The sequence below is a fragment of the Misgurnus anguillicaudatus genome, chromosome 21 (assembly GCF_027580225.2).
Source record: "Misgurnus anguillicaudatus chromosome 21, ASM2758022v2, whole genome shotgun sequence".
Taxonomy (NCBI): Eukaryota; Metazoa; Chordata; class Actinopteri; order Cypriniformes; family Cobitidae; genus Misgurnus; species Misgurnus anguillicaudatus.
The window spans coordinates 55,325,001-55,344,034 of record NC_073357.2 but is presented as its reverse complement, the minus strand read 5'-3'; the positions used below and the strand labels follow the sequence as shown (position 1 = coordinate 55,344,034).

At 37.4% G+C, this 19,034-nt stretch overlaps 1 protein-coding gene across 2 annotated transcripts in view; it reads right to left on the bottom strand.

Moving 5' to 3' along the window:
• Positions 1 to 19,034, bottom strand: part of dennd5a (DENN/MADD domain containing 5A) — a 61,993-nt gene that overhangs the window by 11,353 nt on the left and 31,606 nt on the right. For both annotated transcript variants that reach the window (XM_055214115.2, XM_055214119.2), the window contains 8 exons: positions 16,242 to 16,457; positions 15,839 to 16,073; positions 12,664 to 12,814; positions 10,249 to 10,342; positions 7,403 to 7,534; positions 4,467 to 4,619; positions 4,291 to 4,378; positions 3,482 to 3,566 (listed from right to left, as the gene is read on the bottom strand). In XM_055214115.2, the coding sequence (XP_055070090.2) occupies positions 3,482 to 3,566; positions 4,291 to 4,378; positions 4,467 to 4,619; positions 7,403 to 7,534; positions 10,249 to 10,342; positions 12,664 to 12,814; positions 15,839 to 16,073; positions 16,242 to 16,457 (1,154 nt within the window). The remainder of the gene's footprint in view (positions 1 to 3,481; positions 3,567 to 4,290; positions 4,379 to 4,466; positions 4,620 to 7,402; positions 7,535 to 10,248; positions 10,343 to 12,663; positions 12,815 to 15,838; positions 16,074 to 16,241; positions 16,458 to 19,034) is intronic.

Genomic DNA, 19,034 nt, shown 5'->3' with positions numbered 1-19,034 from the left:
ATCTGAGTAAAAATATAATCCTGTTCCTCCTACAGCTTCTGTACTACTAATAAAAAATAAAGGAAATACTTACAGTGATGCCACAGAAGAACCATTTTTGGTTCTCCAAATAACCATTCAGTCAAAGGTTCCTAAAATGATACAATATTATCTTTTTCCTAAAGGTCCTTCAGATGTTGAAGGTTCTTTATGGAACCATTCAGCCAAAATGGTTCTTCTATGACATAATTTTGCACCTATATTTTGCTTTGCACTGCGGTACTACAAACCTAATTTATTTGGTTAAATTCGCACCTCTTGGTATTTTTGCTGATTTTGTGGTAAGATGGTGTGAAGATAACACGATTACTGTTGCTGAACAGCCGGATTTGTACGTGTTAACTGATAAACACCTGGTTAGCTAGTTGTGTTTGTTGTCTTGACACCATGAGAAACTGGCATGTGTAGTGTGATGGATGTTAGTTCAAGGCTTCTTCAGAGCCTCTGTTATGTCACGGCACAGCTCAGCGGGAGTCTGCTGTTAATTAGACTGGAAATAATGTGAAGTAATGTGTCGACAAAAAGCGTCTCGCCATATCCCTCACGCGATGTGAAGAGATCAGACTTCACTCTGACCACACTCCAATGTACTGTTTACATGCTGACTAACATAACCATAACAATTCATTTTCACTATTACATTTGTGACCCTGGCTGGACCAAAAACCATAAGTCACACGGGTATATTTGTAGCAATAGCCAATACGTCGTATGGGTCAAAATTATACATTTTTTTAAATGCCAAAAATCATTAGGATATTAAATAGAGATCATGTTCTTTAAAGATATTTAGTAAATGTCCTACCCTAAATATATAAAAATTGGTTTATTATTAGTAATATGTGTTTCTAGGGACTCTAGAGTTCCAAATAGTTGTATCTATGCCATAAATGTCCAATTCTAACAATCAATACATTCATGGAAATCTTATTTATTCAGCTTTTAAAAGTAAAAAAAATTGACCCTCATGACTGGTTTTGTGGTCCAGGGTCACATTTATAAACTGACAGTCTAAAGAAATAAAAGGGTTAAAGATTGTGGATCTATAAGTATTAGACATTTGTATTTTTTTTGACTGTTATTTGATTCTTGCATGTTTTGACACTTCTTTCGACTGCAGCATTTTTAGGAGGGGTCCCAAAAAACGTTCAATGGCTTTCTGTGATCCTATAAAAGACTCACATGGTCAACCACCTTCAACAGTATTTTGGACTGGTCATCATTACCTTCAGCAAGACCAGAACAAACTAAGAACTAACCAGCATAAACCAATCTGGGTCTGTAAATATTCCTAACAAACATTTACATTTATGCATTTGGCAGATGCTTTAATCCAAAACAATGTATAGTGCATTTAATCTAGACATCGTTTTATCAGTATGTGTTTTCCTTTGGATCAAACTCATGATCTTTGAATTGCTACAGTAAAACAAATGGTTTACCAATTGAACAACAGGAATGGTACGTAACAGGAAAGTCACTACCGAATTCGAATAGATACATTTTAAAATATTTTTAAGTGACACGACCAACTAATGTTTAGATTCAGGCCTTGGTTTATTAACATAGGGTTTCCCAAACTGGGGTTCGGGAATTGCAAGGGGTTCGTGAATTGATGTAAAAGAGTTCATAAAATACTTTATGGTGACCAGATTTCCCTGTTTTCCTGGGACATTCCTTTTTTGCTGTTATGTCCTTCACAAACCCACATCAATTAAAAGACAAAACATTCAATAAGGTTTTGTCCTCATTTTCTAATTCTTAGATAACAAATAAGATTTCATTGATATGTTGACCATTGAACTAGGAAATGTCCCTGCTTTTCATTTTTTTAAAATCTGGTCACCTTACCATTACACAATAGTACAAAACAATTACCAAATCAGGGCTCCAGACTGCCACCAAATGGGGGCATTTTGCCACCAAAATTTGAGAGTGTGCCACTGAATTTTACATCAAGTCGCACATGTGCGACCAGTAAATTTGACCATTTATTGTGATGTGACACTGAATTTGAAACAGCACATTGTACTTTCTGCATCTACCATCAAAGTATTTATTAGTAATACAGTGGAAATTAGTAGAAATGTGAATATTTTGTTAGCATGTTGATTTACGGTGTGTGCCCCTAAATTTTTTGGTTGCGCCCCTAAAATTTTCAGTTGGGGGCCACTGTGCTCCAACTGAAAAAAGTTAGTCTGGAGCCCTGCAGATGAAGGTTATAATAACAATAACTATGTAAAATTTGAAATGGATGAAAAGAAATCTGCTATTACAGAAAAAATATTTACTTAAAATCTCAGTGGGTACTCCTAGTAAATAATTTGGGTAAAGGAGGTTTGGCTGACAAAAAGTACAAAAAAACACTGTATTGACACATGCACCGGTGGCGGCCGGTGACTTCTTTTTTCGAGGGTGCTGGATGTGAAGTTTGTCACAACATGTATGTAGCCCATCATGTGTGTTACTTCAAAATATGTGTTTTGTGATTTGAGAGATCCTGTGTGCATCACGTGTCTTGTCAAAATAAGTGCCTGCTGCAGACGCGTCTAAAGGGTTTATGATAAGAGACGCTCGCGTTTGCCAGAATCTCATGCGTAATCCGAGTTTACTGTTAAAGGGATAGTTCACTTTAAAATGAAAATTCTGTCATCATTTACATCCTCATGTTGTTTTAAACCTGTATGAATTTCTTTTTCTGATGAACACAAAAGAAGATGTTTTGGAGAAATGATGGTAAACACACAGCAGTAAGTGACCACTGACTTCCATAGTAGGAAAAAATATTTTGGAAGTATTGTGATAAATGACTAAGAAAATACTTTGATAAATGATGGTAAGCACACAGTTGAGAGTATACCCATTAAATTCCATAATGTTTTTTTATTCCTACTATGGAGGTCTATGGTCACTTACTGCTGTGTGTTTACCATCATTTCTTAAAATATCTTCTTTTGTGTTCATCAGAAAAAAGAAATTCATGCAGGTTTGGAACAACATGGGGATGAGTGGATGATGACAGAATTTTCATTTTAAAGTGAACTATACCTTTAAGGGAGTGTCTTGCGTGTATTTTGTGAATGTGAGTGTCTCTTTTATCATAAACGGTTTTGACGCGTGTGCAGCAGGCACTTATTTTGACAAAACACGCGATGCACACAGGATCTCTGAATGCGCAGAACACATAGTCTGAAAAAAGGAACCACACACGACACTCCGAACACTTATTTTGAATTGGCGCCCCTTGGGTGAGCAGTCACGAGCCACCACTGACATGCACAAAATTTAAAAACAGATGTAAAACAAAGCAAATGCATTAATAAAAGCACAGTTTCTCGAAGCATTTCTGTCTTTCTTTAATAGAGGAGTGCTTTTATTCAGTTTCTGTCAGAAGGTGGCAGTACAAAGTAAAACGAATAGCTTTTAAAGCAGCGACACTCACCTCATGTCCTGAATCAAAGAGACTTTAAGTGGCGGCATAGCGCAGCCGGCATCTGACTTTCTCCTCTCTGTCTCGTGAATGAACCCTGAGATAAAAATAAAGAAACAGATTATTAGTTTTAAAAGACCCTGAACTTTCACAGGCTCTGTTCCATATGCTATGTGATGGTTCAAATAAATTGCAATGTGGTTTAGATGAGGTCTTAAGCAGAGCTTACACTACAAGGTTTTCGGCCCAAATTTGATTTCCCCCTCCCAAGAATCCCGAAAGAAAATACAGGACCTCGATCAATTCTGATGTTCAGCTCAGACTATCATGTAATATGTGACGTTTACAGATCAAATCTAATACCACCTCATCTGCTTGCAAGCAAATTGGTGCCCCACCAATCATATCACACATGTCTGATAATTAGGGATGATTAGGTCAGTACTTTTCAGATGAGAGACAAAGGCAAATTACAGACCTTTTGGTCAGGTGAAGCACTTGCTCTGGCATGATAATCTTAATAATGTCCTGTAGCATGTGATGCAACATGTTTATCAAATCTTGCAGTGTGAGCATGTTTAAGATTCGAAAGAAAAAAGGATTTAAAAAACCTTGTCGCGTGACCCCCACCCTATGGGCTGTTCAGTCCATTTTTGTAAATGTTTGTATGAACACATTCATCAGGTGAATATCTGTGCAGCTATGTGTAAAGTTAAAAATAAATGTGACATTATCTACTGTGTCCTATAAAGCTTTTCTGAACCCGCCATTTTATAGGCATCACACAATCTAAAAACAGTACGACTATTCAAGTGTTTTACCAGGAGGACTGAGGCCTGCAGGAGTGGCATCTCTTTTCTCTTTGCTCTCCTGATAATGTAAGAGGTGTGACCACAATGCAGACTTTCCCTGGTGAACGCACAGAACAAAACCCAGTTAAAGCAAGTCACAGACATGAGCACAATCAAAAAGAAATGTACGCATGTGGTTCCTCTACCTGCTTGACCTGCAGACCGTGGCTCCAGATTCTTTCCAGAAGATCACACAGGCTGGCAATGAGAGTGTTTTCCTCCACACCCGTGATGCTGACCTCACCGTGGCCCAGCTCCACCGCTTCCCGACCCATCTTCTCCACCAGCATGCGTTTTGTCTAAGCCGGGGATCAGACGGTGTTAGCTATAGCTTAGATCATGATCCTAAAGAGGGTCACACACCGTGCGAGAAGCGCAGCGCTGCGTCACATATTTAAAATTCAAACACTTATTTTCTATACGCGTACCCTTCTTGCCCAGTGTGTGACAGACTTTACTGTTATCCTGTTTACATCTATGTGATTTGATTATTGAGATTAATTACATTTTTTGCGTCTGGCAGATGCTTTTATGCAAAATGACTTGCAGAGCATTCAACTTACACATTTTAGCAGTATGTGTTCCCTGGAAATCGAACAGCTGACCTTTGTGCTACTAATTCCATTTGAGCAACAGGACGACCTCCATACATGCAGGTATGAACAGGGTATAGTGAGTTTTGGAGATGCTGCATTTTACTCATCATATAAAAACGGATCAAAATCTGTCACTGGATGACCGTTTGACCACATACATTGCGTCCGAATTCGCCCACTTCCATAATATATACGTAGTAGGCGTGGCGAGTAGTATGTCCCAATCAAAGTGTTCGAAAAACCGCAGGGGAAAAGTACCCGGATGACCTGCTACTTCCGGCAAGATTGTGAAGTGTGCATTCAATGGACACTTTACCACCTGTGAGCCCCCGGGAGGGGAGTCACCCAATGATGAAGACAAAGGAGAGGAGTTGTCATATTAAAAAAAATTCGGAAAGCGGTGACACGGCTCTATTCAAACGTAAATATATAAGGGAAGCAGTTGTTCCTTGTGGTTAAATTGCACTTTTTTAACATCATCTAAGTTAACGGCTCACTTGTCGTTATGAGGGCAGATGTAGTACGTCCGAATATCATTCACATTACCCATATTCATACTATATAAAACGTATCGTTTCAATGGTTGATGAGTAGGTAATTCACCCGATTCCGTACGTACTAATATACAACAGTTCTTTCTGGTTCTCGAATCTGATTGGCTAAGAGGCGTGCAATATTCTACTGATAACGGCACAGTTACCGCTTCACCTTTCGTATTATTTCGCCACCTAGTGAATGGAGGTCCTCTAAACAGGCTCATCTCTGAATGGAAAAACTGCAGACACACACACACACACACAACCGCGCTGTTTTGAATCACTCTCCGTGTGTCTCATTAGTTCACTAGCTTGTAAATCAGTCTGTGAATCCCCAATCGGAAGTTATTATTCCGTCAAAGATCACCGCTCTTGGATGTTACGTTAAAGTTAATGGGAGTAATGTCTTGTCACATCGTGTGGACGATTAACACTTGGAAAGAGGAATGTACACACAAATATTTTTCTGGAGCTATATCTCTTATCAGAACGCGAAAACACCGTGGAACTGCAGGTAAGCACCGCAGCTTTTAAATGTGGACATTGATCATTTATTTAATCGCGACGTGACTATTAAAACATGTTATACAACAGTTCTTTCTGGTTCTCAAATCTGATTGGCTAAGAGCTATGCGATATTGTGCTGATAACGGCACTGTAACCCCTTCACCTTTCGTATTATTCCGCCACCTAGTGAATGGAGGTCCTCTAAACAGGCTCATCTCTGAATGGAGAAACAGCACCCACACACAGACCTGGACACACACACAAACGCGCTGTTTTGAATCACGCTCCGTGTGTCTCATTAGTTCACTAGCTCGTAAATCAAGTCTGTGAATCCCCAATCGGAAGTTATTATTCCGTCAAAGAACAGCGCTCTTGGATGTTACGTTAAACTTAATGGGATTAATGTCTTGTCACGTCGTGTGGACACTTGGAAAGAGGATTGTAAACACTCATTTTCTGGAGCTATATCTCTAATCAGAACGCGAAAACACAGTGGAACTGCAGGTAAGCACCGCAGCTTTTAAATGTGGACATTGATCATTTATTTTATCGTGACGTGACTATTAAAACATGTTATGAGGTATCGCCACTGATATATTTATAAGCAGCATGCAAAAACATCTCTCTGTCACTTATAAAAACAGTTTTATATAGTACTGACAAGAACAAAGTTTAATAATAATCGAGTGCTCGTATCGCGTTAAGAGTAAATGGGAACGCAATAGTAACATTATAGAAGTATAGTTTTATTTACTTTTACCTCGCGCCAAAACAATAACAACACAAAAGACACTAAATATGAATAAAAAAGACAAGTTATAGTTTAATCATGACACCAAATATTGCTGATTTGATCTCATTTTGATGATCAAAAACAAACAAGGCCGACATTAGAGCCAGGGAATCCCTGTCAGAGATGTAGCCCAGAGAGGGCGGTGGTCAGCGGGGCGAGTGAACACTGACGTCCGCTCATGCTTTGGTTCTCATTCGTACCGAATCTCACTTAGCAAACGTTCAAACAGGCGCTATCTTTACTAATCGACTGCAGATTTAAATATAATACATATACATTCTCGACTGAACTAATCTTAAAACTACACTTTGTGACCAAGAAACGGTAATATAAAGAAACAGCTTTTCCGTCCATTGAGTTGTTATGAGATTCAAAGCAGCCGAAAGTGTTTCCTGTCATTCTGGCCGCCCTCAAATCCGTGGCGGAAGAAGTAGTTCTCAGACAAATAGGCTTTTAAAATAACTCCGTTGTTGTTTTCTAGTTTTCGTTTATCAAACGTGTGCCGTCGAACTGTATCACACTCCTACTCGAGCGATATTGCTTAATTATGAGATATCGCCACTGGTATATTTATAAGCAGTCTTGGCTTATCACTTGCAAATGCATTACCTGACACAGAAAAACAAATTTGATGTACAATAAAAATGCACCTTGTTTCTGCACTCCTTCAACAGTCCCTCCACAAACTTCCAGTTGGTCTGTGCAATGACTGAAGGTGAAAGGTTGGAGAGTTTGGGCTGGCGAAGGGTGGTACCCAGATTCCTGGCCTCCTGGATGTATTTCTGCAATGACAACCATACAGTCAAATAATACCCAACACAAAAGCTGTGGTAGAAAAATTCTTCAGAAACCAGGAGGGATAACACAATAATGAATAATGATGTCTTATAACAGACAGATGAATTGGGGTTTTAAAACTGGGGTCCGTGGACCCCCAGAAGTTTCTAAAGAAATTTCAAGAAAAAAATGCAAAATTTTAAAAGTCTAATAACTGCTGTCTTTGCTGTCTTTATAAAATCACAATTATTATTTATCTAACACACATTAAATGTTTCTTCCTAAAAAATATGGATATATATGGATTTATACCACAGGTCTGTTAAATGCTGTATTCTGATTGGCTGAGAAATGTTCCATTGGTGTTGATTATTTTTATGTAAACCGCACCAATAACTTGTCAAATGTCTTAAAATAGGCACTAAAACAATGTTTGTGGTAACCGGAGGAATAATTGACTCCCGTCCTTTGAATTATTAGAAAATAATGCACACCCACGGTGTAACTCCGCTTCGCGCTGCATTAACATCTTGGGTGTGCATTATTTTCTTATAATTCAACGACCCGTCGTCAATTTTTCCATACATATATTTTAGGTAAGGGGTCCCTCTCTAAAGTTTCAGCATATGTCAGGGTCCCTGCCATCAAAAAGCAAGAACACCACTGTGATACAGTATTTGTATTACCAGTAATATTAGCACACAAGACCTTTATGAAAGTTAACCGTGGTTTTACCACAAATAAAACCATGATTACTATCATTAAATCAATTAACCACGGTTTAAAAAAAGATAATAACAGTTCGCAAAACAAACTTTGTTTTTTAAAAGTGCTGCATTAGCATTTTTTTAAACTTAAGCCCGGAGTATAGTCTGTTTTTCCATGTACGTGAATGCATGGTCGAACGCATAGCATTGCAACATATAGTTCATTCAACGCATGCGCATTGTGACAAAATGCAATCCATCTCCTGTGCTCCTGTTTGTTAGGGCTGTGACGATTAATTGTGCAAATGCACGTTTGCCGGCACATCCAAAACCCAGAGGGCGCTCTCGTGCAGAAACTCCATTACAAAAGCTATTCCAGAAAATGTCTATATTTATATCGCTGTTCTTCAAGTTGTTTCATGTATTTTCATGATAAAAATTATATTTTGAATAATTTTGTTTAACGAGTGTTGCTTTTTTAAATGCATGTTATAAACCACTTAGCCTGGTCCAACCAGACTCGCGTACATTTATTTCATTTGTACAGAGAGTCTGGCCACGCTCCATTGCAAAGCGTTAATTACGTTAAGGAGGGTCCTCTGATGAAGTTTAAAACTATTGGATCTGCCCAGAGTCACTCAGGATCTGCCATAGGCCGAAACCGGACGGAAACAACAAGTCCGAACGATCAGACCAACAAAACTTATCAAACATTGTTCTTGCTCCGGCTTTAACTTTTGTATATTCGGCAGTTTTGCAACAATGGACCGAATAGCTTTTCTCACGTCTTTTTCCGCTGCCATTACTGAACTACAACTCAAACTGACGCACGACCTCAACGTCATCGTTCTTAGCCACCCCCCTCTGTTCGCTGATTGGACCTGCAGATTTTTGCAGGAGAAAACGAAACTGTACACAGCAGTCCCAGACGTAGTGCTGAAGCGAAATGAAAATTAAGCGGAAACACGTAGGAGGGCGGAGCCAGGCTATAAACCACTCAGACTCAATGATTTTAGTAGGACTTCCTACTGACTAAAACGCATAAGCTGTGCATGAAACACAGAATTGGAGCCTTGCGATACAGAATCGATTTCAGACATAATTTATTTTTAATGGGAATCAAGATTAATCGACACAGCACCTACTGTACGCGCATGTGCGACTTCACATACAACGTAAGCAGGGTTTCAAAAATCTGGCGGTGTGTGTACAGGTGGCGATCGAAAATATGTGTCATATAAATGATTTTTTTTACTTTAGTGCAGTCCTTACATACAGCACCTTTAAAATGTAATTTGGTATTTCTATCTTTTGGTTCTGACGGTTAGATCCACTTGGCAGGTGAATGACTTTCAAGCTCTGTTCACTGGACACATAAAGGATATAAACACAGGGATTTTTTTTAAGAAAGAGTGACTGCACTCATCAAAGGGACAAAAGCAGGACAAGACTGAAGCTTATAGGGCTGCAGGGAGAGAACAAGGGCGCGAGGTCTGATCTCACATCTGATCTAACACATACCACATCCACCCTGACGGACTTCAGACAGGGCCTGAAAGACTGAGAGAACCAGTAATAGTCCAGAGCCAGCAGGAGCTGAAGCTCAGAGACCAGACACTCCACATGCTGAGAGTGTGCGTTTGTGTAAGAGGAAAACAAGAGAGACATAAACAAGAGATGAAAAATAAATGCAGAAAGACATAGTAAACAAACCTTAAACAAATAAACCCTTCGGGTAAAATAATGAAAAATTGAAAATGAACAGAAGACATAAAGATAAAGTATGTGAAGAATATACTCCATGAAGGGCTCAGATGCAAATCCTTCTAAGTGCGTCTGACATGTTTTCTTGTAAATGAGCACTTTTATCAGACTCTTAATGGAGTATTTCTGAATGACCTGATGCCGGGATTCAGCGGATTTGAAACAAAAGTATTTAATGAACATAAAATAAGTCATTTTTGACGGAGGTGGCGTTTATCAGCTGTGAGCTCCTTTTTTGATGTCCATACCTCTCTCTGGTCATTATCCAGGTAGAGATGTTCAGCGTGTTGTTTCTGTCTGTCTCTCCTCCTCCACTGTGCAGGAGCGCTGCGCTTCGCCCATCTAAAAAACCACAACATCAGCTTTACATCACAAACGACCACAGAAAACTCAGAAGAGTTTGTATTAAGGATTACTCTACTTTTATAAAAAAAAATCCTGATTATTTACCCATTCCATGCCATCCAAGAGGTTTATGTCTTTCTTTGTTCAGACGAAAAAAATTAAGTTTTTTGAGGAAAACATTTCAGGATTTTTCTCCATATAGTGGACTTTAATGGACCTAAATGGTTTACAATTTAAATGAAGTTTAAAATTGTAGTTTCAATGTAGCTTCAAAGGGTTTTAAAGGAACAGTATGTAGGATTGTGGCCAAAACTGGCATCGCAATCACAAAACCTGTGGCCAAACCTGGCACTGCAACCACACAACTGGTGGCCAACACACAAAATGACAACATAAACATCAGTTGAGGGCTACGACTCCACTTTTTAAATGACAATATCCTGAACAGACCACTGTTGACAGTGATATAAGTATTTAAAATGAAAATGATTTCTTAATGTCTAGTGACATATCAGGGCCATTTTATGATTCATTGATATACATTTCTTACATACTGTTCCTTTAACTGATCCCAACCGAGGCATACGGGTCTTATCTAGCGAAACAATCATAATTTTCACACCCAAAAAAATACTTTTAAACCACAACTTCTCGTCTTGCACTAGCCATGTAACACGCCAGCGTGACCTAACGTATTACGTAATCACATCGAAAGGTTACGCGTTACACATATGTTAAAACGCACACTTGTGGACCATTTTAAACAATAAACTGTCACAAAGCCATTAATTAGTATCATTCCACGTACAAAACGTTGGAACGGTCCTCTTTCTCCACATTTGTAAACACTGGAGCGGTAGTTTCGCATACATCATGCACATCTCATTAGGTCTGTCACAATTATCAAATAATCGTCTCATCGCGATTGTTTGACCTCATCGTGATGATTTCAGATCACCGCAATGATTGCACATCTTTCTAAAAAACACAAGGGGGAGCTGCAGCCCCTGTATAAACAAAACAGTATCGGATTACTTTTAAATATGTGTTATGTGTATAACTCTGCCGGGTAAACCTTGCAAAAAGATTTAATTTAAATAATCACTACAATGTGTGAAAATTATTTTATAAACAAAGAAAAAAATGTTAAAGCAATAAAATAGACAATTAGTCGTCATAATCGTCACAATTTATTAGACGATTAACTGTCAGCCAAATTTCATAACCGTGACAGCCCTACATTTCATGGCACATCACACGGCTAGTGCAAGACGGTAAGTTTTGGTTAGAAGTACTTAATTTTTATTAATTTTTGTGAAAATTACAATCATTTCGCTAGATGAGACCCTTATGACTCGGTTGGGATCGTTTAGAGCCCTTTAAAGCTGCATTGAAACTGTAAACTGTTGAGGTCCACTAAAGTCCATTACAATGAAAAAAATACTTTCTTACATAGTATTTTTATTTTGTTTTTAGTACAAATATAAAAAAATTCTTAAATCAAGATGTATTTTCTTGATGAGCAAAATGACCTAAGAAATAAGTCTAGTTTTTACAATTTAAGTAAATTTGTGCTTAAAACAAGCAAAAAAAATGAGGTGAGAATTTTTTTCTAGAATTAAGTGTTTAAGAAAAAGTTAACTTATTTATTACACTGCAATAAATGATTTTCAAGAAAAAAAAATGTAGACCAAAAATATCAAATTTAAGTGATTTTGTGCATTAAACAAGCAAAAAAATCTGCCAATGGAGTAAGCAAAAAATCTTGAACATTTTTTTAAACACTAAATTCAAGAAAATTTCAAGAAAAATTTGCCTACCCCATTGGCAGTTTTTTTGCTTGTTTTATGCAAAAAACTAGACTCATCAAGAAAAAGCATCTTAATTTAAGAATTTTTAGACATTTTTACTGAAAACAAGACAAAAAAACTAAGAATTTTTTTCTTGAAAATTATCTTTTGCAGTGTATTAAGTAAACTAACTAATTACCAGGATTTTTTTATGAAAGTGGAATATTCATTTAATACTAAATAATAATACTAAATAAAGACCAGCTTCAATTCACTTTAAAAAAGTGTCTGTCAAATACCGGCCAATATAGCAGCAATAAATCGGTCTATCACTATAGACAACCAAAGGCGTCTTTAAACATTTACATTACATTTATGAATTTTACAGACACTTTTGATCCAAAGCACAAGGTACATTTTTTAAGTTTGTGTGTTACCAAATAATCAAACCCATTTCCCTGCTGCCAAACAACCCGTTACAGAAATCCACTTTGCTGTAATTATAACTATCAAGAGATTGATCCTCACTTGTTGCTGGTGGGTCCGGTGGAAAGCACATCTGACTGTAGGCGGGGGAAAAACCCAGGTTCATATCGGCCCTGACCAATCTTCATATCCAGCAGATGGGGGTGTAGAGCCGTGTGGTCGATCTTACACAATCTCATCTCAATGGCCTTTTCTAGAATGACACACCAGCCAAAACACACATTAATGATGAATCACCAAAAAGCACATATGGTGTCACAAAAATGATGTCATCGTCATGGTGACAAGAAACCCACATTGTAGGAGGGGTGTGAGTGTGTGATGTGGTCGAATTAAAAAGACATCAAAGCCACACGTGTTAACCCACACATCCACACTTTCAATTTCTGTAATACAACCACCTTCCATTAGTCAATACAGATGATAGAGACCTGCGACTCAACATCTCTGAAATTAAAGGGCACCTATTGTGCAAAATCCACTTTTACAAGATGTTTGGACATCAGTGTGTTTTCAACCCCCCTACAATGAAAAAAATCCACCCACTACTTCTTTTTTAATCCCCATTAAACCAAAGCAGTCTCATTAGACATGCCGTTTTGATTCTCTCTTCAATGTGAGGTCACACTGATAAAGCCACGCCCACAGCCACTGACTGACAGATATTGAATAAATCTAAACACAATACAGACAACTATATTTTCTGTATTTGTTATAGTTGTCAGAATGTTGCTATGAGGTTTTTCCTTGTGTGCTATATAAAGATAAACTCATGCCTTTAAATGGGTTTCCTTGCACGAATGTCTACCAATCATAATTTAGCAGTTAATAATAAACTCCCATTTCCATTAAAAGCATATTGATGGCGTTGATGTCTGTGTTTTCTTGCACAGCTAATGGAGGACATGTGAATGTGCACTCAACTTAAAATCCATAATGCATTGCCGGAAGTGAAGATTATTATTATGATCATTAGTACTCGGAGTGAGAGCTCTACGGTTTATCATGCCAACACGTATAGATATTTTTATCAATAAAGTCTCACGAGGCAACCACATCAACCTTCTAACAACATTTCAACAGCAGCGTGTCTGAAAATAAAGGTCACAGATCTATAAAAATGAAGTCACAATCAATGTTTGCTAATATTTAGACCTGTGCATACGACAGGCTTGATTCATTTGAAAGTGACCCTTATGGTTTAGATTATATTTATGTATCTTTTGGACTTTTTGCAATCTGATATCGAGTAGGAAGCTTAAAGATGTTAATATTGATTATCTTACATTGATAGACGAGTCATACTGAATTAATATATGAAGAGTTTAGTTCCAAAACGCAATAAAACCATTTTGACTAATTTGGGTAAAAACGTGTTTTCTATACCAAGAAAGTGACAAGATGAAAACCACTATTTTCTGTTACAAACTTTCACATAGCATCTTTAGGTTATAATAACATTAAAAATTCAAATCCATAATTCGATTTTCAAAGATTTATTATAAAAACTGATTATTTTCTCCGCAAAAGTTTTTTTTTCAAAATGCTATAAATCTATTTAATCAATATATAAATGTGCATTCATCTTTGCATTTATATTAATTTAGTTGACCAGTTGTACACACTGATAAAAAATAAACATTAATGGCATTAATCAAAACACTTACTTTATCATATTAAGAACACTGTCATTGCTGCTGTTATACTCGGGACGTCGTCGCTGAACTTTTTTACAGCGATCAGCTGTAAAATGTTTGGGTCCTGCTCGATTTTTGTTGACTTTGCGTAAAATAATGGAAAGTTTTTCATAAGATCCTCTGGGGTCAATGTGTTGCATGCATGACAGAAGCTTGATGCGGTTGGGAGAACAAGCAACAGCTAGCTTTTTCCTTCTCCTGAGTCCCTCTCACGTAAAAGATTCGGTTTTGATGGTTTACGTTTCTTCCCCGTCACAGAAAACCACCACAGGTTTATCAATGCCATCAAAATTACTATTTTGTTGTTGTTAGTTTGTTGATCACGAAGTACAAATTAGATGAGGAAAACTAGAATTTTGTGTGCATTCCACGCCGCCATTGTTGTTTACAATGCGTGGAATGGTGCGCTGTGATTGGTTACGCGGATTTATTGCATTCTGCATAGAAGGAGGAGTGCCGTTTATCGTGTTTTGGGAAAATAGGGAGAAAAGATGACAGAATAACATGACGGATATCAGATTTTGCGTTAAAGAAAGAATTGACTTTTTAATGCTGACCCGATACAATAATGATTTTGGCGGTAACTCATAAAAAAAGGCATTTATCGCGTTTTGGAACCAAACTTTTCATTTGTATACGAAGAGCTCAGATGCAAAAGCCGCTAAATGCCACCACCATCACAAATGAGGTAATGATATTGATCAATAAATACTTTCGCTTTCATTCTGAATCCACCGATATACAATTTTCCCATTAATACAGATAGCCGATTATTCAGACAGATACCTTCTGATAAGGTTGGTGGTTATATTATCAGCCGATAGTGTGAAAAATTTCTTTTATCAACCATTACAGATTATTGGACGATATATCGGTGCATCTATAATTACAAAGTATACAGGGGGCGCTCTTGTGCAAAAACTCCCTTTGTGCCACAGAAGAAGTAGCATTACGGACGCTATTCCAGGAAATGTCTACAGAAATATTTATATCGCTGTTCTTCAAATAGTTTCAGGTATTTTCATGATAATTAAGAATATTTTGAATGATTTTTATTTAATGAGTGTTGCTTTTTTAAATCCCCGTTATAAACGACTCCGACTCATAATGATTTTAGATTGATAAGGACTTCCTACTGACCAAATGCCGTAATACACGCACAAGCTGTGCATGAAACACAGAATCACAGCCTTGCGATTCAGAATCGATTTTTTAATAGGACACGATTAATCGTTACAGCCCTAGGTAGCACAATGTTATACCACAGAGCTATAGAGGAGCACTGTAGTGTGTATGTTTATTTAAATGTATCCTAACTGTATTTGATTACAGCTTTTTATATTTTATATTATTTGTTATTACATTTACCTCATTACCATTCATTTCTGTACTGTTTATTTAGCACCAGTTATTTGTACAGTCTGTAACCTCACACACTTTAAAAATGCTGCCAATCATGCTATTTAAGCTTAGAAATTAAAAAAATATAAACGTCAGATAATTTATTTGTCACATCCCACCTGCTTCTTCAATATTGGTGCATTTCTGGTACATGGAGGTGCGCAGAGTGGGCGTCCGGACGTTTAACATGCGGATCTTGTCGACGCGGGAATCAAACACCCGCAGCGTGTGCTCTTTGTCCTCATCGTCGTGGCAAAGGATCTTGCTGTCGATAAAAGAGGCAAACATCTGCGTCTCCAGAAACCGAGAGAGGAACGGCAGGTAGGGTTCGGGCTGATCCGACAAGAAGGAGGCCTGTGGTGAGCAGAATTCATAATTCAGTAGGCATTTAACATTTGCACAAACATGGTTCCAGATGCTGGTCTAGATGCTTGATGGTCTCTGCTTGCTTACCAGACCATATTGATCGAGCTGCCTTAAATCAGCAACAAACCTTAACTAACATGATCAGTGAAGTATTACCTTGTCGAAGTTCTGCATCTGGTCACGGTTGCTGAACCAGGACTCTTTATCATGGCTGGGCTGGATGACAAAGACCTCGTAGTCGGCGAACATTTGGGTGAAACGGTTGGCGAAGACCTCCCGTACCCGAATGTTCAACTGATACATCCTGAACTCATTTTCATCACACTGGAGTTTAGTGTCTGTATTAGTGCTCGTGTCTTCCTTCACATCCAACTGCCAAACACACAGATGACAAACAAACTTATAAACAAGCAATGGAGTGATTACTAATCTTAAAGTCTCCCTTTAAATGATTTTATAATTCAAAACTCATCTTTGAGTATCATGTAACTCTAAACCCTTTCCTCATTTAGTATACGCGGATCTATAAATATGCAAATTAGTCCCCGCCTCCACTCTATCGCACCTTGGATCATAGATATATATGTAAATAGATGCTACATTCGGCAGTTTCATACACATAACTGTTAAGTTTAGTTCAACTGTGTTTATGTTTTGTCCTATTTATGCAATATTTAATGAGGAGAAGTACTGACGTATAAAAAATATCACACATTCACAAGATGACCAAAAACAATAAAGCCCATCTGATCCATATGTGCTAACCAGCCAAGAGCATGACATGAAATGTTTTGTGCAGTAATACCATGTTTTCTATATATTTTTTGTTGGCATCTTTTCATGTTCATACTGCCTGTACTAATATATTTTTACTGTAAAGCTGATTGGCACCAATGTCACAGAAATAAATTTGTATTGAAATAAACTGAATGAGAAACTTCGGCCAATTGGTTTAAAATGCGCTCCACACTGATGTATATTAAACATCACATATAGTTCAGTCACTTGGTGAAATATTTCAAAAATATGTAAAACAAAAAAGTGAACACTACACAAAGTTGTATTCGTTAACATTAGTTAAAGCGTTAGCTAACATGAACTAAAAATAAACAATAGTTTTATAAAAATGTATTAATCTTAAAGGACAAGTTCGGTATTTTACACTTAAAGGAATAGTCAATTTTCTAAAAAAAAATCCAGATAATTTACTCACCACCATGTCATCCAAAATGTTGATGTCTTTCTTTGTTCAGTCGAGAGGAAATTGTGTTTTTTGAGGAAAACATTGCGGGATTTTTCTCATTTTAACGGACTTTGGTAGAGCCCAACACTTAATACTTAACATTTTTTTTCAACAGCGTTTCAAAGGACTATAAACTATCCCAAACTAGCGAAACGATTGTCATTTTTGACAAGAAAAACAAAAAATATGCACTTTTAAACCACAACTTCTCGTCTTCCTCTGGCTGTGTGACAAGCCAGCGCGACCTCACGCAATTGCGTAGTGACATAGAAAGGTCACGTGTTACATATATGAAACGCATGTTTGCAGACCATTTTAAACAATAATCTGACAAAGATATTAACTATTATCATTTGACATACAACAACGTAGGAACGGTCCTCTTTCTCCACACTTGTAAACACTGGGGCGTAGTTTCGCATACGTCATCCGTGACCTCTTGACATCATGACGTATTGCGTGGGGTCACGCTGGCGCATCACGACTGGATCTAGACGAGAAGTTGTGCTTTAAAAGTGCATATTTGTTATTTTTCTTGTCAAAAATGACAATCGTTTTGCTAGATAAGACCCTTATGCCTCGTTTGGGATCGTTTATAGTCCTTTGAAACTCCGTTGAAAAAAACTTAAGTGTGGAGTTAAGTATTAAGTGTTGGGCTCTATTAATATCCATTAAAATGAGAAAAATCCTGCAATTTTTTTCTCAAAAAACATAATTTCTTCTCGACTGGACAAAGAAAGACATCAACATTTTGGATGACATGGTGGTGAGTAAATTCTCTGGACTATTCCCTTAACGAACATGAACAAAAATGAATAAATGCTGAAAACTACATTGTTCATTGTTAGTTTATGTTAGTTAATGCATTTACTAATTATAACACATACAACCTTATTGTATAATCCCAAAAAGACACAATGGTTAGGACAAAATGCATATTATATCTGGAAAAACAAATAAAAGTTGAAAAATTTTAACATTCTAACGTAAGCCAAGTTATACTGCTGGCATTTTTCAAAAAACAAACTTGAGAGTCAGGGAAAAGAGTTAACAGAAGACAGAGAGAAAGTCTGCCAACAAATATCAGCACAGTTCTTGGAGCCGATCTCGGAGTTATCTACGTTTCCATGGTAACCGGAATGCTGGGAGAGGAAGTGTACGGATCTGCTTTGATTTATGATACTCGTTACCAAGAGAATCTAACAGCAATACTGAGAATGAAAACCAAACAAGTGGCTGACATCTAAAAATGACAAAGTCTATTCTGCCGGAATGATGGAATTAAAAACGATCCAGACTGAAGGATGTGTTGAGTCATGGGATTAAATTTGAGTTGAACAAACCCTCTCTAGTCTTTTCCTGAATGAGCTGGTCTTTATAGACATTGTAAGAAAGTAAGACTTCAGTTTGCTGTGAATCAGAACATTTTGTCTTTAGACTTAACAATCAATCGTTCATTCTCTTTTATTGCCCACACAGTAATTATAATCACAGCCCACATCGAACAGATCTGCTGTTCACAAAGCAGCTGCCATCATTCTTCAATGCATAAAAGAAATAACAGAATGCACATCAAATCCTTCAAAAAAACAATGAGATTAAAACCTTCAGTCTGCAAGAAAGAAAAGAGTATCAAGACAGATGTCTGAATACATCCTGCAGGGCCAAATAGGATTAAAAGAGGTGATTTTATTTACATTAGTCAA